Here is a 24,231-nt window from a genome sequence, read left to right on the forward strand (position 1 = left end):
TGTGTCCAGGGTAGGGGTAGCAAGTGCACGAGCCAAGGTTGTGTGAGTGTCAGCTAAGAGCTTCACCTCTTTCCAGGGCTTAGCATCTCAGTGACCAGCCCCAAGATTGTCTAGTTCTAAGCTTCTCAGCCTCTTGAGAATGGCCTTTCTACCCTTAACTAATTTCTTAATCTTAAGGACTCTGCTTAGGTGTTTCTTTCTCAAGGAACCTTTTCCTACACCCTTTTCTCCCGTACTAGGTCAGGGATCCTCTGTGATGTGCTGCTATGGCATCCTATTTTCCTACTTGGAAAGCACCTACCCATTTCAGTTAAATAATGCACTGTGCTTCATTTGATGCCTTTCACCACCCCTCCTTAGGCTGGGAGTTCCGAAAAGCAGGGACTGTGTCTTTTTTGTTCATTACTATGCTCCTAGTGCCTAATGCAGCATCCGGAAAACAGGAGACTCTTAATAACTATTTGTCGAATGAACATTTGAGCTAAGGCTGTAAGGTTTTACCAGGCAGTGGAAACAGTATGTATAAAGAACAACACAGTAGACTGCAGTATCTTGACATGTTCAAAACCAGTGACTTCTACATCCTACTGTGGAGAGTGGCGTCTGGGGTCTTAAATGCTAGCAAGCAGTCATCTAAGATGCATCAATTAGTTTCAACTCACCTGGAGCTAAGGAGAATGAAGAACACCAAAGACACAAAGTAATTATGAGCCCAGGAGACAGAAAGGGTCACATAAACCAGAGACTACATCAGCTTGAGACCCGAAGAACTAGATGGTGCCCGGCTACAACCAATGATTGCCCTGACAGGAAACACAACAGAGAACCCCTGAGGGGGCAGAAGAGCAGTTGGATGCAGACCTCAAATTCTCATAAAAAGACCAGGTTTAACAGTCTGACTAAGACTAGAATGACCCAGGAAGTCATGGTCCCCAGACCTTCTGTTAGCCCAAGACAGGAACCATTCCCAAAGCCAACTCTTGAAACAGGAATTGGGGTGGACTGTGGGATAGAAAATGATACTGGTAAAGAGTGAGCTTCTTGGATCAAGTAGACGCATGAGACTGTGTGGACTACTCCTGTCTGGAGAAGAGATGAGAGGGCAGAGGTGGTCAGAAGCTGGCCAAATGGACACGAAAATAGAGAATGGGGGAAGGAGTGTGCTGTCTCATTAGAGGGAGAGCAACTAGGAGTATATAGCAAGGTATATGTACGTTTTTATATGAGAAACTGACTTGGCTTGTAAACTTTCACTTAAAGCACAGTAAAAATTTAAAAAACAGTGAGAAGTTAGTTAAGTTCATGTAGGAGGGGACAGTGAGATAAGCAAGAGAGGCAATTGAAGGCGGGTCATGAGGGCCATTCCTGACTATTAGGGAGCAGTGAGGTTTGGTGTGTGCCTGTGGTAAGATTCATGTAACAAAATACACTATTTTATCCATTTTAAAGTATACAGTTCAGTGACATTTAGTACATTCACAATGTGTCCAGTCATTTACCCCTACCTAGAATTCCAAGGTCTAGTTTAGGGTAACATAGAATGGGAGTTTGCTTATCTAGTTTGGGGTAAGTGGTGCTTGGGGTCTGGTTGTATAGTTTAGGATGACAGATGGGGGTCTGGTTGTCTACATCAAAGTTAAAGGGACCATGGGTGCAGGTCTGCAGTTTGAGGTGACATTTTGTACATTGTTTCTCAGTGGGCATGATAGAGACAGAGGTATAGTTGTCTTGTTTAGGGTGGCAGAATTTGGCGGTCTGGTTGGGGAACAGAGACTGGACTCCAGGGTGTATTTTGAGTAACAGAGACTAAGAATCTGGCTCTAGTATTGTGTGACAGAGACTAGGGTCTGGAACTACTTGAGGTGACAGAGGCTCCAGAAGGTTTTCATCACCCCAAATGGAAACCCTGTAGCCATTAAGCAATCACTGCCCACACCCCCTTATTACCTAGGGTAGTGTTTTTGTGTTCAACCATCTTCTCTATGTGTCAGCACTGCATTCCTTTTTATGGCTGAATAGATACATTTTGTTTCCCCATTCATCCTTTGATGAATATTTGGGTTGTTCCCATCTTTTGGCTGTTTTGAGTAGAGCTGTTATGAAAATTCATATTCAAGTTTTTGATTGAATACTTGCTTTCAGGTTTTTTTGTTTTGGTATGTATCTAGGAGTGAAATTACTGGGTCATGTGTTAATTCTGTGCTTAACTTTTTGAGGAATTGCCAGACTGTTTTCCACAGTGGCTAGCACCGGTTTACATTTCCACCAGCAGTGGATGAGAATTCCAGTTTCTAATCTAGTCCTCCCCATCCTCACTAACACTTACTGTTTTCTGTTAATAGCCATCCATATTGATGTGAAGTGGTTTTAATTTGCATTTCCCTAATGTCTTACATAGTTTGTACATGGCAGGAGGGACGAGTCCCTGGAGAAGGACATCATGCTTGGCAAAGTACAGGGTCAGCGGAAAAGAGGAAGACCCTCAATGAGGTGGATTGACACAGTGGCTGCAAGAATGAGCCCAAGCATAACGATTGTCAGGATAGCACAGGACCAGGGAGTGTTTCATTCTGTTGTACGTAGGGTCTCTATGAGTCGGAACTGACTCGACGACACCTAACAATAATGAACGATAAGGGGGGGGGGGGCAGTGGTGTTTCAGTAGTAGAATTCTCGCCTTCTGTGCGGGAGACTATGTTAGTCATCTAGTACTGCTGTAACAAGTACTAAAAGTGGATGGCTCCAACAAAGAGAAATTTATTCTTTCACAGTCTAGTAGGCTAGAAGTCTGAATTCAGGGCACTGGCTCCAGGGGAAGGCTTTGTGTCTTTGTTGCTGTGGAGAAAGGTCCTCGTCATCAATTTTACTTCGGTTGAGGAGCTTCTCTGCACAGGAACCCCAGGCCCAAAGGACATGCTTTGCTCCCGGCGCAGCTTTCTTGGTGGTAAGAGGTCTCCTTGTCTCTCTGCTTGCTTGTCTCTCTCTTATATCTCAAAAGATATTGGCTCAAGACGCGATCCAATCTTGTAGATTGAGTCCTGCCTTATTAACATAACTGCTGCAATCCCATCTCATCAATACATAATAGAGAGAGGATTTACAACACATGGGAGAATTACGACAAAATGGTGGACAATCACACAACACTGGGAATCATGGCCTAGCCAAATTGACACACATATTTTGGGGGGACACGATTCAATCCATGGCGGAGACTGATTCGATTCTCGTGGATCACAACAGAACGTACATGGGGTTGCCATGAATCGGGGGTCAGCTCTACAGCAGTTAATGCAACAATAATGACTAATAACTTTGAGTGTTTTTTCATGTGCTTCTTGGCCGTTTGTGTATTTTCTTTGAAAAATGTCTATCATAGTTCTTTGCCCATTTTTCAATTGGGTTGTTTTTATTTTATTATTTATTATGCTTTCGATGTCGTATCTAAGAATCCATTGTCAAATCCAAGGTCATGAAGATTTGTCCCTGTGTTTTCTTCTAAAAGTTTTGTAGTTTTAAGTCTTATATTTAGATCTTTGATCCATTTTGAATTAATTTTTGTATATTGTGTGAGTTATTGGTCCACCTTCATTTTTTTGCATATAGATATTCGGGTGTCCCAGCACCATTTGTTAGATTATTCTTTCCTCATTGAATGATTTTGGCACTCTTGTCAAAAATCAATTGATCGCTAATCGTACACGTAGAAACGTTGAATTTGCATATGTTTTGCTGTGTATATTCTCGACAAAATCTAGGGAAAAAATCAATTGACAGTAGAAGTCTAGGTTTATTTCTGGACTCTCAGTTCCGTTCCACTGATTTATATGTCTGTGCTTATATATCAGTACCACACTGTAGTGATTACTGTAGTTTTTTGTAGTTTTATAATCAGGAAGTGTGAGGCATCACTTTTTTCTTCTTTATTAAGATTGTTTTGGCTCTTTGAGGACCCTTGCAATTCCATTTAACTTTTCCATTTCCACAAAAAAGGCTATTGCAATTTTGATAGAGATTGTATTGAATCTGTAGATCACTTTGGGAAATATTACCATCTTAACAATATTATGTTTTTGATCCATGAAAATGGGATGTCTTTCCATTTATTTAGGCCTTTAATTTTTTTCAGGAATGTTTTGTAGTTTTCAGTGTGCAAGTCTTGCACCTCCTTGGTTAAATTTACTGCTTAGTATTTTATTCTTTTTGATGCTATTGTAAATGAAATTATTTTTTTTAAATTTCCATTTAGATTATTCATTGGTAGTGTATAAAAATCAGACGGATTTGCGTGTGTTGATCTTATATCCTTCAGCTTTACTGAATTCATTTATTAGCTCTAGTGGGTATTTTGTAGATTCTTTAGGATTTTCTATATATAAGATCATGTTTGCAAAAAGAGATGCCTTTTCTTTTCTTTTCTTGACTAATTGTTGTACTTACACTTCCAAAGTAGTGTTGAATAGTAGCGGCAAAAAAGGCATCCTGCCTTACTCCTGATCTTAGGGGGAAGGCTTTCAATCTTTAACCATTGTATGTGATGTTAGCTGTGTGTTTTTCGAAGTGCCCTTCGTCGTGTTGAAGAAGTTCCCTTCCATTTCTAGTTTTCTGAGTGTTTTTATCAACAAAGCGTGTTGGATTTTATCACATGCTTTTTCTGCATCAGTTAAGATGAGCCATGTTGGCAGTTCCTCTAAAAATTAAACATAGAACTACCATATTATTACTGCGTGGAAACCCCAGTTTCTGCTTAGCGTGACTCATATCGGTCAATAAACGAGAGACCAAGGAGGGAGAGTGGAAAGGTCCCTTTATTTCATTGTGCAAGGAAAGGAAGCAGCCAGCGCTGCTTCTGTCACGACTGCCCCATGAGGCCGAGGGGAAAGGTTATTTTTAAGGGGTTTACAAGTACACAAGTTATGTCAGCTACATTCTTAATCATACTACACTGGTGCAGTGAGGTTTACATATAACTTCATGCAACGCCATGATTTTTGATTTTTACGGGGCAGGTAAAGCAAAGGAACTAGGGTTCTAACGCAAAGTTGCAGGGCAGGCCAAGCAAAGGAGCCAGGATTCTAATGGAAAGTTACAGGGCAGGCCAAGCAAAGGAACTGGGATTCTAGTGGAAAGTTACAGGGCAGGCTGAGCAAACTGCTTGTGGCAGTGGAATTTTCTGCAACCTGTGGACCTCTGCCTTATTATGACCCAGCAATTCTACTCCTAGGTATGTATCCAAGAGACCTGAAAGCAGCAACATGAACAGATACCTGTATACCAGTGTTCTTTGCAGCGCTATTCACAATAGCTGAAAGGTAGAAACAACCCACATGTCTATCAACAGATGACTAAGGTGGGGTATATACATACATTGGAATACTACTCAGCCAGAAAGAGAAATGAAGTCCTGATCCATGCTACAATGTGAACAAACGTTGAAAACCTTAAACGCTTAGTGAAGTAAGTCAATCACAAAAGCATAAATATTGTATGATGTCACTTACATGAAATAAAAAGAATAGACAAATGTATAGAGACCAAAGTTTATCAGTAGTTACCCAGGGCAGGAGAGAGGGGAAAACGGGGAGCCATTGTTTAGGAAGCAGTGAGTTTTTGTTTATGGTGATGGAAATTTGTCAACGACTCGGTGATAGTTGCATGACATGGTTAATATAAGTAATATCACTAAATTGAACACCTGAAAAATGTTGAACTGGCAAATGTTGTGTTATATGTATTTTTACAACAATTAAAAAAAAAAGAATCCAAGGCTCAACAACTGGTCTCCATCCACCTGGAGCAACAAAGGAAGGAGAGTCAGAAATAGGAGGAGGGTATGGAATGTGTGGCTAATTGCCTCCATGAACAACTGCCTCCTTTGCTGTGAGACCAGAACTGAATGGTGCCTGGCTACCATTACTGAACATTTTGATCAAAGATTCCTTATCAAAGGGGGGGAAATGTAGAACAGAACTTCAAATTCTTAAGGAGTGTACGCTTTCTGGAGCCATGGAGGGTGGAACTGTTGCCCCGAAATAATCTTTAACACTTAAACCAAAAATATCTCCTGACGTCATCTTAAAATCGATCCATGGTTTAGCTTCACTAGTAAAAAAAAAAAAGTCTGGCTTCAGCATTATGCTGTCTTAAGAACTATCTATATGGGATCAAATTGACAGCAACAGCTGGAAAGATAAGATAGGAACCTCAGCGGTAGTGAGTTTATGGTAATAAGGGAGAAACAACTCAGAAAAGGAGGGTGAGAATGGTTGCGCAACTTGAAAAACGTAATCAGTTGTACATGTAGAATCTGTTGAATTGGTGTATTTGGCATGTGAGGCAGGAAGGCTATCAGTGTGACTGTGGAGCTCACCTTTTAGTCAGGGAGACAAGGTAATCGTTGAGCCGAGGTCCAAGGTCACCAGGAAAGACACAACTCACACACAGGCATTGATGGAACAATACTGTTGTGGATTGAATTGCGTGCCCCCAAAACGTGTTGTGAATTATAACCCCTATACCTGTGGGTGGAGCCCTGGTGGTATGGTGGTTAAGAGCTTGGCTGCTAACGAAAAAGCCAGCAGCTCGAATCCGCCAGTTCGAATCTACCAGCTGCTCCTTGGAAACCCTGTGGGGCAGTTCTGCCCTGTCCTACGGGGTCACTACGAGTCAGAATCAACTCAACAGCAACAAGTTTGGTTTTTTGGTTTTAACCAGCTACAACTTGGGATCAGGATCAACTTGGAAGTAACAGGAACAACTCGGGATCAGAATCAGGAAGCACATAGGCAAGGCCTTCTTCTGTGCAGGACGACTTCCAACCAGGACAGCTCTCTCAGTATCTCTTTGCCATCAGGTCTCTCTGCTATTAGTTCTCTCCGCCATTTGCTACCCACCATCGGCCTCTCTGCAGCTCACTGGCCTAGTTCATAGCCAGTGTAGCAGCCTGCTCAGCCATGCAGGCCCTCTCAGCCCTCCAACTCCGCTGCCAGGCCCCTTTCAGGCCTCTGGCCACTGACTCTGCCACCAGGCCCCTTCCAGGGCTCTCACCGTCTTTAGTGTTACAGCCCTTGACCCGTATTACAGCTCTTTTAGGAGGTTCCCCGTGCAGGAACCCCAGGTCCAGACCACTCCACTCCAGGCTTTTCTTGGTCCTGAGGTTCCCTCCTCCCCTCTCAAAAACTTCTGTGGGGTTAGCTGCTTATATAAGTAAACTCCTTGTCAATTTCAAGGTGGTGTTCTCTCAGCAGGAACATGAACCAACCAATCCCCTCGGTGAACCGCAAGTCACTCAATCCTATTGGGTGGTTTTACACACAATCTACCTGACTAGTAAACTGGGTAATCCCTGCAAGGTGGGTAAAGTAGACCAATCTCAGGGCGGACTGTGGCCCAACCAGTCATTTTTAGGAGAATTACAAACCCAGGGCCAGGAAGGCCATATATGAAAGAAACCTATTGCATTGAAGTCCCTCACCCCCAGCACCTCACCCAAGACGTGGGATTGCAAATAATTATATACTGTTCTCAGTATATGGGAATTACAGGGAGGCAAGTTTAAAATTTCAGGAAAAATATTTTAAATCCTAAAGACTATTGGTAGAATAGGCCTTGAGAGAACCCTGAACCTGAGTCAGCAGACATGTTATTGGAGGATGAGACCAGTGGTTTTCAATATGTGAAGCTACTTGAGGCTAGTCTGCAAAGAGTCTGAGTAGGACTGCAGCCTTGCTGCAGCCAGAGTACATCTGTCTTCTTGTATGTCAGGGTCCATGTCAGATTTTGTTTGGGGAGGCTCCTTGCTTTCTTAAAATGAAGTTTTAGAAACCAGTGGTTAGACAATGTTCATTCTCTGTTACTAAAAGAACTTAAGTAGCAGTTGAGTCTGCAGAGGTAATTTCTTTTCTTGGCCACGCTAGACTAGCTGAACTCCAGGTTGTTGTTAATTGCCATCAAATCGGCTTCAACTCATGGTGACCCCACGTGCAACAGAACGAAACTTTGCTTGGTCCTGTGCTATCTTCATGGCACATGATACTCATGTTTGAGTCCATTATTGAGGCTATTGCGTTAGTCCATCTCATTGAGGGTTCCCCTCATTTTTGTTGACCTTCTACTTTACCAAACAATATCTTTTTCTAGTGTGCTGGCTAATTTTTGGAAGTAGATTGCCAGGCCTTTCTTCCTAGTTATAGTCTGGAAGCTCCCCTGAAACTCGTCTGCCATGGGTGACCCTGTTTGTATTTGAAATGCCACTGGCATAGCTTCCAGCATCATAGCAACACACGAGCCAGCACAGTATGACAAACTGACAGATGGGTGGTAGGAACTCTAGGTACCAGTACTAAACTAATTTCCCTCTTAAAATTTGCCGTTGTGCCTTGTTCATTGTTGGCTGCAGCCTTTAATATTCCACACTGAAAAATTGTCTTTGTGCAGCTGTGAAATTTGAGTAGTAGCGTCAGAACCTGTCATGAATCAAAATCAGCCCAAGGTTGACTCCTATGAGGTGGTAGTCAGATATACCTCAACTCTCCAACCTTCTTACCAAGTTAGACACCAGCCACCCTTCCCACAGCACTATTTCTCTTTTGCATTCAATAATCTGTTGCAGTGGCCACACAGAACTCACAGACCATTGTTATTCTTGTTGTTAGGTGCTGTCGAACCGATTCTGATTCATAGCGACAGTATATACGACAGAACGAAACACTGCACTGTCCTGGTCATCCTCAAAATTGTTGTTATACTTGAGCTCCTTGTTCCAGTTACCATGTCAGTCCATCTCGTTGAGGGTCTTCCTCTTTTTTGCTGACCCTCTACTTTACCAAGCATGATGTCCTTCAGGGACTGATCCCTCCTGACAATATATCCAAAGTATGTGAGATGCGGTCTCACCATCCTTGCTTCTAAGGAGCATTCTGGTTATACTTCTTCCAAGACAAATCTGTTTGTTCTTTTGGCGGTCCAGGGTATATTCAGTATTAATACTTCATCAAGACCACAATTCAAAGGCATCAATTCTTGGGTCTCCTCATTCACTGTTGAGCTTTCACATGCATATGAGGCGATTGGAAACACCATGGCTTGGGTCAGGAGCACCTTAGTCCTCAGGGTGACATCTTTGCTTTTTTTTAACACTTCAAAGAGATCTCTTGCAGCCAATTTGCCCAGTGCCATGTGTCTTTTGATTTCTTGACTACTGCTTCCATGGGTGTTGGTGGCAGATCCAAGTGAAACGAAATCCTTTACAACACTTCAGTTTTTTCTCCGTTTATCATGATGTTGCTGATTGGTCCAGTCGTGAGGATTTCTGTTTTCCTTATGTTGAGGTGTAACCCATACTGAAGGCTGTGGTCTGATCTTTATCAGTAAGTGCTTCAAGTCCTCTTCACTTTTAGCAAGCAGGGTTGTGTCATCTGCGTAACACAGGTTGTGAATGAGCTTTTCTCCAGTCCTGATGCCCTGTTCTTCATATAGTCCAGCTTCTCGGATTATTTGGTCCTCATACACATTGAACAGGTATGGTGAAAGGCTACAACCCTGATGCACACCTTTCCTGACCTTAAGCCATGCACTATCCCCTTGTTATATTCGAACAACTGCCTCTTGATGCATGTACAGATTCCTCATGAGCACAATTAAGTGTTCCAGAATTCCCATTCTTGTCAATGTTATCCATAATTTATGATCCACACAGTTGAATGCCCTAGCATAGTCGATAAAACACAGGTAAACATCTTTTTAGTGTTCTCTGCTTTCAGCCAGGATCCCATCTGACATCAGCAGTGATATCCCTGGTTCCACATCCTCTTCTAAATCTGGCTTGAATTTCTGGCAGTCCCCTGTTGATACACTGCTGTAGCCACTTTTGAATGATCTTCAGCAAAATTTTGCTTCCATGTGATATTAATGACATTGTTCAATAATTTCCAAATTTGGTTGAATCACCTTTCTTGGAATAGGCATAAATATGAATCTTTTGCAGTCGGTTGGCCAGGTACCTAGCTGTGTTCCAAATTTCTTGGCACAGACAAGTGAGCACTTCCAGAGCTGCGTCCATTTGTTGAAACATCTCAGTTGATACTCATCCCATCTATTCCTGAAGCCTCGTTTTTTACCTGTGCCTTCATGTAGCTTGGACTTCCTCCTTCAGTATCTTTGGCTCCTGATCATATGTTACCTCCTGAAATGGATGAACATCGACCAGTTATTTTTGGTATAGTGTCTCTTTGTATTTCTTCTATCTTCTTTTGATGCTTCCTTTGTCGTTTAATATTTTCCCCATAACCCAGTGCTGTCGAGTCGATTCCGACTCAGTGATGCTATAGGACAGAATAGAATTGCCCCATAGAGTTTCCAAGAAGCGCCTGGCGGATTCGAACTGCTGACCTTCAATATTGCAACTTGAGGCTCGAATTTTTCCTTCAGTTCTCTCAGCTTGAGAAATGCTGATTGTGTTCTTCCCTTTTGGTTTTCTATCTCCAGGTCTTTGCACATGTTGTCATAATACTATTGTCTTTTCGAGCCGGCCTTTGAAATCTTCTGTTCAACTCCTTTACTTCATCGTGTCTTCCTTTTGCTTTAGCTAGTTGATGTTCGAGAGCAAGTTTCAGAGTCTCTTCTGACATCCATTTAGGTCTCTTCTTTCTTTCCTGTCTTTTTACCGATCTCTTGCTTTCTTCATGTATAATGTCCTTGATGTCATTCCACAACTCATCTGGCCTTAAGTCATTAGTGTTCAGCGGGTCAAATCTGTTCTTGAGATGGTCTTTAAATTCAGGTGGGATGTACTCAAGGTCATACTTTGGCTTTCGTGAACTAGTTTTAATTTTCTTCAGTTTTAACTTGAACTTACATATGAGTAATTGATGGTCTGATCCGCAGTCAGACCCTAGCCCTATTCTGACTGATGATGTTGAGCTTTTCCATCGTCTCTTTCCACAGATACAGTCAGGTAGATTCCTGTGTATTCCATCTGGCAAGGTCCGTGTGTATAGTCAGCATTTATGTTGTTGAAACAAGGTATTTGCAAAATTCAGTCATGCGTTCTCCGGCATTGTTTCTATCACCAAGGCCATATTTTCCTACTACCAATCCTTCTTTTTTGTTTCCAGCTTTCACATTCCAATCACCAGTAATTATCAGTGCATCCTGATTGCATGTTTGATCGAATTCAGACTGCAGAAGTTGGTAAAAATCTTCAATTTCTTCGTCTTTGTCCTTAGCGGTTGGTGCGTAGATTTGAATAATAGTCGTATTAACTGGTCTTTCTTGTAGGCATATGGATATTATCCTATCCCTGACAGCATTGTACTTCAGGATAGATCTTGAAATGTTCTTTTCGACAATGAATGCAACACCATTGTTCTTCAAGCTTTGGTAGATCGTGTGATTGTCTGGTTCAGAATGGCCAATACCAGTCCATTGCAGCTCACTAATGCCTGGGATATCAATCTTTATGTGTTCCATTTCATTTTTGACGATTTCCAATTTTCCTAGATTCATACTTTGTACATTCCACGTTCCGATTATCAATAGATGTTTGCAGCTGTTTCTTCTCATTTTGAATTGCGCCACATCAGCAAATGAAGGTCCCAAAAGCTCGACTCCATCCACATCATTAAAGTTGACTCTACTTTGAGGAGGCAGCTCTTCCCCAGTTGTATTTTGAGTGCCTTCCAACCTGGGGGGCTCATCTTCCCGCCCTATATCAGACAGTGTTCTGCTGCTGTTAATAAGGTTTTCACTGGCTAATGCTTTTCAGAGGTAGATTGCCAGGTCCTTCATCCTAGTCTGTCTTAGTCTGAAAGAAGCTCAACTGAAATGTGTCTGCCATGGGTGACCCTGCTGGTATTTGAATACCGATGGCGTAGCTTCCAGCATCACTGAAGCGGGCAGAGGGTTATTGACCATCCCATTGTAGTTGTTTTTCAGAAAGGTCTAGTTACATTTTCGTTGCAGCTTTTACAACACCTCACCATAAACAGTTAATACACCAGGTTTCCTTTCTTCTGGCAGAATGGCTGAGGTGCAGGCCCACCAACTCCAAATTTACCCACTGTACGACCTTCCTGGGTTGGCAGTAGAGAGCCATTGCCATTTTTTTTTTTTTTAGGGCTGTGCATGGTATCACAGGACTGACGATCCTCCCTTCACTGTTCATGAATGTGTATGTCACTCCCTGTATAAGGAGTAATCTACCCTGGTTCAGGGAGCTGGCCACCTTAGGTTGTGAGACCCTGCCTGCTTCCCAGTTTGCAAACTGTGAATAAACCTTTATGTTCTTTCATCCCCGAGTCTGGCTGACTCCAGTTCACTGGTTTGCTTGGCAAGAACCTATTAGTTGTTGGCTTCATCACAGCAGCACACAAGCCCCCACAGTGCAACAGACCGACAGACATGTGGGGGTCAAAGACCATGCTTACAGTTAAGTGGTTTATTAAGGAAGTAACAGGGTACAGCTTGGGATCAGGATCAACAGGCTGCAACTCAGGATCAGAATCGGGAAGCATGTAGGCAAAGTCTGGAAGATGCCCCCGAAGAGGAGAGCACATCTCTCCCTTCTTCAGTGCAGCACAGCTCTGTCAGATCCTCTCAGCTGCACAAGCAAGCAGGCTCTTTTCTCTGCCATGCACACCCCCCTCTCATCTGTGCAGGCCACCTCTTGGCCCTCTCAGGACAGCCCTCTCTGCCTTCAGCTTCCCTTCCATCACTACCTATTCTGCCACAGCCAGGCCTGTTGCCACTGGCTCTGCCAGAGGCCTCTTCTGGGCCTGTTGCTGTCTTCAGTGTTACAGCCCTTGACCCATGTTATAGTTTTTAGGATGTTCTTTGCCACCTCACCCACTGCTGCTTCTCTCTTTCTTCCTTCTGCTTCAGTCTGCCTCCTGTCTGAAAAATGTTCTGTGGCGTTGGCTTCGTATATACAGAAACTCAGCATCAATTTCAAGGCATGGCCCTCCCACCAGGGCCACGAACTGACCAATCCCCTCTCAGTAGGCTGCTGACGCTTCATTTGCATAGTAGGCTATAGTAATTTCATTTGTATAGTCCATAGTCACTTCATTTGCATAGTATATTGACCACTCTTTGCAAGGTGCATACCAGTCACAGCGCAGACTGCAGCCCAGGGCCAAAAAAAAGCATCAAACCAAGTTGTTTACAGTTTACCCAGAAAATGTCAGTGCACCTGGTAAAAGTAACAAGCCCCGTGGGGTAGAAACTAGGGAAAGATAACTCCTCAGGGTTTGGAGGGAAAATTTGTCAAGCCATTTTTCCAAAGATCCAAGGCAAAATGCCACATAAAGGAATTCTTTATCACAGCAGCTGAGAGAAACTCTTGATACTGATAATTCTCAATTGTTGACTGTTTCTCCGGTTCCCAGCCCACTTTTCTCATCTCTTCATTGTTGGCGTAAAAATCACATCCATAACTGTTTTCAGTACCTTTGTGGGAAACCATCAGGGTATACTCTAGAGGGTCTTGTTGATCCATAATTGCAGCTGAAGAAATGCTTTGTAGACCGGACCCCAGTTCTGATGGGGCCTCACGGTGTCATTGGATCTCAGAACCGAGAGGAGGAATCAGTTGAGGGTCAGAAAGGTGAATGACTAACCCAAGGAAGGTCCAGTTTATTGGTGCAGTTGTATGGCAAGGAGGGAGAGCTGTGTGGAAAGGAAGGAGAAAATAGTCAAGATACTTAGGACCTAATCCTTTCTCTGACATTAATTCATGTGACTTTGGACAAATTAATCTCATCTATAAAAAAAATGTTACATTAGCTCTTTTTCCTGCTGGAGCCACAGAGGGTGTCGAAGAGAAGAAAAAGAACGTTCCTGATGTGCCAGAAACCCTTAAGGAAAAGGGAAGGAATTTCACAGAACTAAAGATCAAGCGCCTGAGAAAGAAATTTGCCCGAGATGCTCTGAAAGGCAAGGAGGAAGTTTATCTATGAAAAAGCTAAGCACTATCACGAGGAATATAGGCAGATGTACAGGACTGAAATTCGAATGGCTAGGATGGCAAGAAAAGCTGACAACTTCTATGTACCTGCAGAACCCAAGTTGGCATTTGTTATCAGGATCAGAGGTATCAATGGTGTGAGCCCAAAGGTTCAAAAGGTGTTGCAGCTTCTTAGCTTTCGCCAGATCTTCAGCGGCACCTTTGTTAAGCTCCACAAGGCTTCAGTTAACATGCTGAGGATTGTGGAACCATATATTGCATGGGGATACCCAAACCTGAAGTCAGTGAATGAACTGATCTATAAGCGCGGTTATGGCGAGATCAGTAAGAAGCGAATTGCCCTGACGGATAACACTTTGATGGCACGATCTCTTGGTAAATATGCCAGCATCTGCATGGAGGATCTGTACTGTTGGGAAACGCTTCAAAGAAGCACACAACTTCCTGTGGCCCTCAATTTACCTTCTCCACGAGGTGGGATGAAGGAAAAGACCACCCATTTTGTAGAAGGTGGAGATGCTGGCAACAGGGAAGACCAGATCAACAGGCTTATTAGAAGGATGAACTAAGGTATCTACCATGATTATTTTTGTAATCTGGTCGGTTAATAAAACTGTAACTGCTTTCAAATTGGAAAAAAAAAAAAGTTACATTAGCTGATCTTAAAGGTACCATCAAGCATAAAAATTCCATGGATTCAGTGAAGTATGTGCTTGCTAACTTTGTTTTGAGGGGCATTTAATAAATGATTTTAGTAATGTAGCCTAGATTTTATCTGTAGGAGATCCTGTTGTATTTTTAATATTCCCACTTATCAGTTTTGCTTGATATTTATACTGAGCAGTCATTAATTATAACTAAAATTAATATAATTAAATTTAAAATTTTTGTTTTTTTTTTTTTGTGTCTTGTAGAGGGAAGGCCTTTCTAAATTTAACAAGATCTATGAATTTGATTATCACCTGTATGGCCAGGTAGGTACTGAAGCGGTTCTTCTGTACAGCTGACATGTGCCCTCAGATCCCTGTGCCTTCTGTGAGCATGCCTTGGGAATTCAGCTGTGGCTAAGAAGGGCAGCATTTTACTGCACACATTGGTGTCAAGTCAATTCCAACTCATAGCGACTCTATAGGACAGAGTAGAATTGCCCCAAAGCGTTTCCAAGACTAACCTTTACAGAAGCAGACTGCTACATCTTTCTCCCAAAGGAGCAGCTGGTGGGTTTGAACTGCCAACCTTTTGGTTAGCGGCCGAGCGCTTAGCTCCTGTGCCACCAGAGCTCCTCTTTTTTTTTTTTTTTAAGTGCAAGTTCTCCCTAAATTGCTTTTGCTTTAGAATTACTTGATCAAGGAACATTAGCCTGGACGTTGTAGAATATACAACTGTCTTTGAAGAATATTGTTGTGACCTCTAAAAGTCTCTGGTTGTAGGTTTACCGTTTGACAATTTATAAGGAACTCTTTTAATAAAACATGGTCCCATCTCAGCACTTTATGACAAGAAAGAAGCTGTGTGACTGCTAATATACAATAGAAGAAATTTTAAATGATAAAAAAGACATCGTGGTACTAGAACAGTCATTGTGGGACTCTGGCTTTTGGCTTCACAGAGCTATATTTATGTTTGTTCCCAATCCACTGTTTTTGTTGCTTTTCTTACATAGAATTCCCTCCCTTTTATTTAAATGACTTGCCAAAATATAATTGCTAAAAGAATAATTCAGATTTTGTTGTCGTGCAGAGTGTTACCATGGTAATGACTTCGGTTTCTGGACATTTGCTGGCTCATGATTTCCAGATGCAATTTCGAAAATGGTCAGTATAATTTCTGGGAGAAGACCTTTCTGGTTATTACAGTAAGTTGTGAAATGTTACGGGAATTTTGAGGCATATTGATCTTACTGTGTAACATATTACTAAGATAACCTAAGATTATCTAACTGATTTTAAGTTTTTACCATATCTTCAGAATAAGAACACAATTAAGTGTTCTCCCAAAACAGGTTTTTTTCATGCAGTCATAGGATCACGTATATTCTATTGCCCAAACCCCACCGCAGGCAAGTCGATTCTGACTAATAGCGACCCCATAGGATTTCCAAGGCTGTAAATCTCTAGGGAAGCTGACTGCCACGTCTTTCTCCTGCAGAGCCGCTGGTGGTTTCAAACCACTGACCTTTCAGTTAGCAGTCAGACACTTTAATCTCTGAGCCATGGGGGCTCCTTATATCCCATTGCAGATGTGCATAAAAGGGTTCCAGGATTTCATCTTAGCAACCACTGTTAATCTTTGTGGGGAAGTGGAAAGTGCATTATAAAGAGGGTCAAAGCCTTGCTTTTAATCATTTGGGGTTTTCACATGGGGCTTTTTCGGTGGGGGATCCATGCATGAGCCCACAGAGCACTAGAATGGACAACTGTCCATCATGGACTGAGGTACAGTGTGTTTCCCCTAAATTGTATAATTCCTGTGTTTTCATTTCTTTCTAGGCAGAGCTGTAATCCCCTTGTCCTCTTTGAAGCAGAAATTGAAAAATACTGCCCAGAGAATTTTCTGGACATCAAGGTAGCTTCTATTGGAAGACATATGGCATTGGGGTTGGAACAACCACAAAATAATCAAACTAAGTGATTTGTGTATTTCAAATGCTTTAGAGTTTAGAAATAAGCGTTTCCAACAAACTTCAGTATCATGATTAAAAAGATTATTCTCATCCATTGTGTAAATGAGACCATGAAAACAAAGTGTCCAGAGGATTGAAGTAAGCCTTTTTATGAATGCTGGTAGTTTAAATAAGTAATCATTACTAATTTTTCTAACCTTGGCTCACCTAGTTAGAGTGAAGAGACTACACGGTCCCAGCGGTTGTTTGAAAATGAATTGTTCCGTTTACAAGCAGTCAGGGCATCTGTAGTTCACTGTTTTTTGTTTTTGTTTTTTTTTAACCAGTACTTAATTAGAACCAGGAGAGTCATGAGTGTGTGTTAAGGCTGAGTTATATACATTTGTCAGGAGGGAGTTATAAGTGTGCGTCAGAAGTTATTTGTGTGTGTCAGGGAGTCGTGTGTATCGGGAGAAGGTACAAGTATGTCAGGGGGATTATAAGTGTGTGTGTCAGAGGAGAGTTACTAGTGTGTGTCTGGGAGTTAGGTGTGTATTGGGGGAAGTTTTACGTGTGTGTTGGGGGAATTAAAAGGGTGCGTCAGGGGTGTTATAAGCGTGTGTCGGGGGAGTAATAAGCATGTTTCGGGGGAGTTACAAGCATGTGCCTGGGGGGAGTTAGAAGCGTGTGTCGGAGTTATTAATTGTGTGTTAAGGGGAGTTGTAAGCATGTGTTGGAGAGTTATAAGCATGTGTTAGGGGAGTTATAAGTATGCTTTGGGGGAGTTAGTGTGTGTCAGGGAGGTAATAGTATGTGTCAGCAGTGAGCTATAACCACACATTAAGGGTGAGTTGTAAGTGCATATGCGGGGGAGTCATAAGCTACGTCAGGTGAGTTATAAGTGTGCGTTGGGGGTTATAAATGTGTGCTAGAGTGAGTTATACTTGTGTGCCGGGGTGTTTTACTAAACAGTCTTCTAAGCTGGAGGACTGCCTTAGTGACCTCGCCATCCTTGTAGCTGGTAAGAACAGTGTTGTCTGCTGTTTTTTTCACCCAAATTGGCATACTCCAAGAGCACCATTAATGCTTAGTCCCATTCCTTAGTGAGAGCTGTCAAGCAGTAGCACTGCAGAGCCTGCTGTCACTGCTGTTTCCCCACTGTGAATTTCAGAAAACTCTGGAACGAGAGACGCAGCAGTGCCAGGCTCTGGTGATCTGGACTGACTGTGACAGAGAAGGGGAGAATATTGGATTTGAGATCATCCACGTATGCAAGGCTGGTAGGTGATGCCATTTCTGAATATTTTTTACCTTGGGATCACATAACTAGCTTGTTGTCCTGTATCTGTGTATTCCTGGACCACTGCCGAGCTCTTCCACGTGAACCTCTCCCTTCTGAGTCACTCTCAGCCTCGTGAGGTGGGAAGACATGGGCTCTGGAGTGGAGTGGGGTCCATGGCCAGCTCCACCACTCAGCAGCTGTGTGTCATCCCGGAACAAGTCACTGAACCCCTGCAAGTCTTTCTTTCATGGCATCGTTGAGAGGGTTTCAGCCCTCAACCTTTTGGTTAGTAGCCCAGCACTTAACAGTTTGCATCTTCCGGGGGCTGTATATATACATGCATGTACGTATATGCGCATATGTGTATGTATGTATATACAGTTGTTGTTAGGTGCTGTAGAGTTGGTTCTGACTCATAGTGACCCTGTGTACAACAGAACAAAACACTGCCGGGTCCTGTGCCATCCTCACAGTCATTGCCATGTTTGAGCCAATTATTACAGCCACTGTGCCAGTTCATCTCGTTGAGGGTCTTCCTCTTTTTCGCTGACCCTCTGCTTTACCGAGCAGGATGTCCTTGTCCAGAGACTGGTCCCTCCTGATAACACATCCAAAGTATGTGAGACAAAGTCTCACCGTCATTGCTTCTCAGGAGCATTCTAGCTATACTTCCTCCAAGTTTGTTCTTTTGGCAGTCCGTGGTATTTCCAGTATTCTTCGCCAGCACCATAATTCAAAGGTGTCAGTTCTTCTTCAGTCATCCTTAATCGTTGTCTGGCTTTCACGTGCATAATTGAAAACACCGTGGTTTGAGTCAGGCGCACCTTTGTCATTAAAGTGACACATTTGCGTTTTATATACCAGACGTAAAGTATAAAGAATTATTCTAAAATGTTCTGCTTGTTTTTTTATCTCCCATATTTTTTGTGCAATGCCTGAGTATTAATAAATACTTAATGAAGTGAATTTGGATGGTTCTAACAGGGATATGGAAACCCTGGTGGTATAGTGGTTAAGAGCTTCGCCTGCTAACCGAAAGGCTGGCAGTTTGAATCCACCAGGGGCTCCTTGGAAACTCTGGGGGGGAGTTTTACTCTGTCCTATAGGGTCGCTATGAGTCGAAATCAACTTGATAGCAATGGATTCGGTTTTTTTTTATTTAACAGGGATATTGATTTTAGGTGGACAGCAATTCTAGGGCTCCAAGGGTGGTGGGTGCAGTTTTTCTTAAGTGTGTTTGTGTAAAAAGCTGTCATGCATCCTGGGAGCTTAAATAACTGTCAGGGACAGCGTATGTCCTATACTCTCTCGTGAAAGAACATTCCCCCATAGGACCCTTCCATGGGCAAAGTTTTTCTTTTTTCCTAAAGGTCTGAGAGAGCAAGTGAGACTGACATCTCACAGGGCTTACCAGAGACTTTCTTAGTAGCTGAGTTCACTGCCCCGTTATCGCTGGTAACATTCAGTTGAGAGGGCACAGTGGTGTTTCCCTCTTGGACTATATTCCATGACCTTAACTGTGTCAGTGACATGAACTCCTCGCCATTCAAGGTGGCGTGAGCACAGGGAGCCCTTTCCTGGATGTGATGAAAGGCAGTGAGGTTGGATTCTTACCTGCTCTGTTCCGCAGTGAAGCCCAGTCTGCCAGTGCTGAGGGCCCGTTTCTCCGAGATCACCCCACGAGCCATCAGGCTGGCCTGTGAGAACCTAACAGAGCCCGACCAGAGAGTGAGCGATGCTGTAGACGTGAGGCAAGAGCTGGACCTGCGGATTGGTGAGGGCCACACAGGAAGGCTCCTTGGCATGTTGGGGGCTAATTGCGGGGTTTATGTGCGTGTGTGCATCTGACTTAGCCCATACTGTCCGTCACGTTCACCTCCCTGTTGTCTGCTCCCCAGGTGCTGCCTTCACAAGGTTCCAGACCCTAAGGCTTCAGAGGATTTTCCCTGAGGTGCTGGCCGAGCAACTGATCAGTTACGGCAGCTGCCAGTTCCCAACGCTGGGCTTTGTGGTAGAGAGGTTCAAAGCCATTCAGGCTTTTGTGCCAGAAACCTTCCACAGAATTAAAGGTAAGCAGGGGGGTTATGGCATGGAGCTAGAGGGCCCAGGAATAACGGGGACGTGGAGTAGCCATGGCACTAATTAGATGTGTGACTTCTAATCTTGCTTATGGCAGTGACTATCTAGGGCTGCTGTAACAGAAACCCAGATGGTGGCTTTAACAGACAGAACTTTATTTTCTCACAGTTTAGGAGGCTAGAAGGCAGAATTCAGGGCACTGGCTCTAGGGGAAGGCTTCCTCTCTGTTAGCTCTGGAAGAAGTTCCTAGTCTCTTTTCAGCTTCTGTTCTTTGGTTCCATGGTGACCTTCCTGTGGTGTGACATCTGTCTTCCCGTGTCTCTGCTTGCTTCTCTGTGTCTAATCTTGTTTTATATCTCAAAGATGATTGGCTTAAGACACACCCTACACTGATAGGGCCTCATTAACAAAGAAAACCTTATTCCAAAATGGGATTAGGATTCACAACACATATTTTAAGGGGACACAATTCAATCCACAACAGGCCTGGAGCCAGAGGGCCCAGGAATAACAGAGGGACATGGAGCAGCCATAGCACTAGCTAGATGTGCGGCTTCTCCTCTTGCTACCCTTCCTCCTGTTCCTCGTGGTATTCAGAATCCACTGGAGGTTTTCTTAGCTGCCAAGAAACTTATCGGTCGTAATATCGTGTAGTTTCTCCGAGTCATTGCTTTCCGGCTTGTCTTTCCCGATATAGTAACTCATGAGCACGAAGATGGCATTGTAGAATTCAACTGGAAGAGGCATCGTCTCTTTAACCACACAGCTTGTCTCGTCCTCTATCAGCTGTGTATGGAGGTAAGAAATACGTTTGAAATCTTCACAATCTAGAAAGAAGACTTCTACATGTGTCCCAGCTCCCTCTCCATGTTGGCTGAGATGGTCCCGTCCTCTTCTCCCGCTGCGCTGTAGCTTTTCTGTCTATAAGCTTGCATCTCAGGGCATCAGTGTTTGTGAACCAGTAAGACTAGAACCCCATGAAAACTGCACCGAAAATGTAGAAGGGAATGGTCTGCTCCATCTGCATGCAATGCGGAACTGAGAGGAAATCCGAGGTTTTGAGAGCTGCTTCCCTGCAGTCCTCCCTGGAGCCCAGCACACCACTACAGCCTTGCCAGGTCATCGCCCCAGGCTCCTACAGTGGAAGGACACAGGACAGCATCTGGTCTAGCCCTCTCCTCCATTCAGATGCGGACATCTACAGAGATGACAGGCACGGCTGTCACATTTTTACTGAGCGCCTGCTATGTGCCAAACACTCTTAGGTGCTGGGGACACTGTAGGAACAGGGCAGATGCAGTTGCCACCCTCATGGGGCAAAACAGGACAGTCATCAGGTCACTATTGAGCAGTCCATTTCCTGCAGAGGAGGAAGGAGAACAACCTTGGGGTAGGGGTCCCTTGGGGACAGTGTTTAGATGAGGTGCTCACGAAGGCCTCTCTGAGGGGGTGACATTTGAGAGAGAGACTGAATGGTTCGAAGGAGGCAGCCAGAGGAGGACCTGGGGCAAGAGTGTGCGAGGTCAAGGAAACAGCACATGTCAAGGACCACAGCTGCTCAGGGTCACTGGCTAGTCGGTGGTAGAGTTAGCCAGCCTTCATATTCCTTGACCTCAGACTGTCCACTTTATGATGCCACCCCCGCTGGTCAGAAAGAAGTGCCTAGTTCAGCCCAGGGGCACTGTGGTCCTCAAGTCAAGTCCAGAGACCTCTGGTTTGATCAGTCATGTGGCTGTAGTCCAATGACACGTGAATCATTGATTTGGTGAAAGGAACCAATGATTACTGAGCATCAGCTGTGTGCCAGGCACACTCTTTTACATGTTATTTAGTCCTCATATGCCTGTGAGGGCGGTAACAGCATCTCTATCTTACGGATGAGGAACCTGGAGAAAGTTAAGTAGCCCGACACACTAGAGCTAGCGATGGCAGAGCACAGATTTGGGCAAGGTGTATCAATTCTCCAGCCCGTGCTGTAGCTACAGACTGCGCTGCCTCCAGGAGGCCCCCGTTATCCCCCTACTTCACACACCACCGGAGCCTTGGGACACTGCACATTTGTCTGATAACAAAAAGCACCTGCCCATTTGACTCCACCAGGAGGTGGTGCCAGAAGTCCTGGCAGGGGTCCCCAGTCTATTGCAAGGGAGAAGTCGGGATTTCGATATACATAGGTCCTCGTTAGTAAATCAGTTCACCTCAGTTCTTTGCCCATTTACAGTCTCTTATAAGTGTCAAGTTCGTTTTAGGATTGGAGTTTTCCAGCTTGTATTGTGTGTTTTCTCTTATCTCTTATTGTATACTAGCCTGAATTTTAAAGAATTAACACTCTGCATGGAAGCCATGCTGCAGAAGTGTGCAAACTGCTTGAGGAATGCATGGCTTGTGGACTCGCCCCAAAACACTTGCTGTACCTGGGACAGTGGTCATGACTCCCCTCGTACTGTTGGCTAAAACCCTGCATCAAATAGGGGCACTCCCCTCAGCACCAGCTCAGGTGCTGGCCAGGGTCATCTGTAATGGTGAGCACACTGTTGTGGGAAACTGGGGGTGATGTGCCAGCAGGTTGATTTGGTTGTCTGTCTTCCTGGCTTTCTAGGATCCTACGGCAACCGTGGTGGAGGTTTGCTCTAAGCCGAAGAGCAAGTGGAGGCCTCAAGCCCTGGACACTGTGGTAGGTTCTGGGTGGAAGTTTCCACCACCGAGTAAGTAGTGTGTATGTACTTCTTTTGCTGGGACGGGTCAAACTGCGCAGACCTGTGGCCCCGTGGAAGGAAGCATCGTCCCTCACAGGCCACACAGGAAAGCACTTGGGAAAAACGGAAATCCCAAAACACGGGCCTGCTTAGCCCCATAGTTCTTTTCTTTTCTTTTCTAAGTTAACAAATGCAATGTAACGAGGTTGGGAAAACAAAAGGAGGAAAACAAATCACCTTTAACCTCACAATTTTTGCATGATTATTGATCAGCTTTTTGTGTGTTCCTATTTTTTTTTTAATAATTTATTATTTCTGTTGTTGAGTGAAAAACATACACCAATTCAGCATTTTCTGCAAGTACAATTCAGTGACGTTGATTACATTTCTCGAGGCGTGTAACCATTCTCACCCTCCTTTTCTGAGTTGTTCCTCCCCATTAACATAGACTCACTGTCCCCTAAGGTTACTATCTAATCTTTTGAGTTGCTGTTGTCTTTCATCCCATGTAGATAGTTCTTAAGAGACTATAATTCCGAAGACAAACATCCTTTAAGCTAAGCTAAATTATTGTTTGGCTTTAAGAAGACTTTAGGGGATAGTTTTGGATTAAGGTTTAAAGATCCTCTCAAGGCAATAGTTTCGGGGGTTCATCCAGCCTCCGTAGCTCCAAGAGTCTGGAGTCCATGAGAATTTGAAATTCTGTTCTGCATTTGCCTCCTTTTGATCAAGATAGAATCATTGATCAAAATGTTTCAGTAATGGTCTCTTCCTATTTTTTTAATATGCATATTTTTACTGCATTATAATCCAAGTAGCTTGTTTTTTCCATCTTGCTACATAATCTGTGTCAACATCATTTTGAGTATCTACTATTGAACTTGCCTTGGAACACAACTTCTCAATTGTCTTAATCCCGAGGCGGGCCATCCCCATGGGACACAAGTCTGGGCAGATCACATTGGGGGTGCCTCTTCCTACGTACCATTTTGCAAGAAAACTCTAGTTATCATCGAGCTCAGGGTCAACTCTGGAGGTGACCACACATGGAGGGAGCAGGGTCATGTGTGTTTGTGTGTGTTGAGGGACTAAGGGGAAAGTTACAGGACAGTTTTATAGAGTTAGGCATATGTGTTTTATTCCTCACTGGCTAAATATGGGTTGCCGTAGAGTCAGCAGCATTGTTGGAGTATCACCGAGGGGAGAGAACAGCTGATTATCTCCCAGGTGGCCTGGAAGAATGATATTTGTCATCCACGGGAATTTTCTGGGGCTTGGTGTGGTGTTTCCCAAGGTGAGGTTCTCAGATCACCTATGTTAGAGTCAGTATATTAGCCTGCTTGTTCAAATACAAGTTCCTGGCCACTTTCACACCGCTCCTCTATCAGAATCCTTGGTAGTCAGGGCTGTGAGTCAGTTTGCTTCTCAGGGGACACTTCCTGTGCACCTCAGAGTTGGTGAGTCCTGGGCTGGGGTCTGGCTCCACTGCCTAGGCCTGGAGGTCTGCCGTGAGCACACTGGAGCCGTCCCTTTCTCAGCACCAGGCTCATGTTCACTGAGCTCACAGACTGCTGCCCAGGGCCAGGGCCGCCAGTCTGTCTGTCTGCAG

General features: G+C 43.8%; 1 protein-coding gene and 1 pseudogene across 4 annotated transcripts in view; both read left to right on the forward strand.

Moving 5' to 3' along the window:
- Positions 1 to 24,231, forward strand: part of TOP3A (DNA topoisomerase III alpha) — a 47,553-nt gene that overhangs the window by 1,557 nt on the left and 21,765 nt on the right. For 2 of the 4 annotated variants that reach the window (XM_049874712.1, XM_049874713.1), the window contains exons 2-9: positions 14,878 to 14,937; positions 15,704 to 15,777; positions 16,453 to 16,528; positions 17,737 to 17,845; positions 19,478 to 19,621; positions 19,746 to 19,916; positions 20,624 to 20,724; positions 22,526 to 22,600. In XM_049874712.1, the coding sequence (XP_049730669.1) occupies positions 14,878 to 14,937; positions 15,704 to 15,777; positions 16,453 to 16,528; positions 17,737 to 17,845; positions 19,478 to 19,621; positions 19,746 to 19,916; positions 20,624 to 20,724; positions 22,526 to 22,600 (810 nt within the window). Of the gene's footprint in view, positions 1 to 2,659; positions 2,945 to 14,877; positions 14,938 to 15,703; positions 15,819 to 16,452; positions 16,529 to 17,736; positions 17,846 to 19,477; positions 19,622 to 19,745; positions 19,917 to 20,623; positions 20,725 to 22,525; positions 22,601 to 24,231 lie in introns of those variants that run through there. The other 2 variants (XM_049874715.1, XM_049874714.1) reach the window with 2 other exon arrangements.
- Positions 13,705 to 14,870, forward strand: LOC126070502 (60S ribosomal protein L7-like; annotated as a pseudogene).

The sequence above is a fragment of the Elephas maximus genome, chromosome 2, assembly GCF_024166365.1.
Source record: "Elephas maximus indicus isolate mEleMax1 chromosome 2, mEleMax1 primary haplotype, whole genome shotgun sequence".
In the NCBI taxonomy this organism is placed as follows: Eukaryota; Metazoa; Chordata; class Mammalia; order Proboscidea; family Elephantidae; genus Elephas; species Elephas maximus.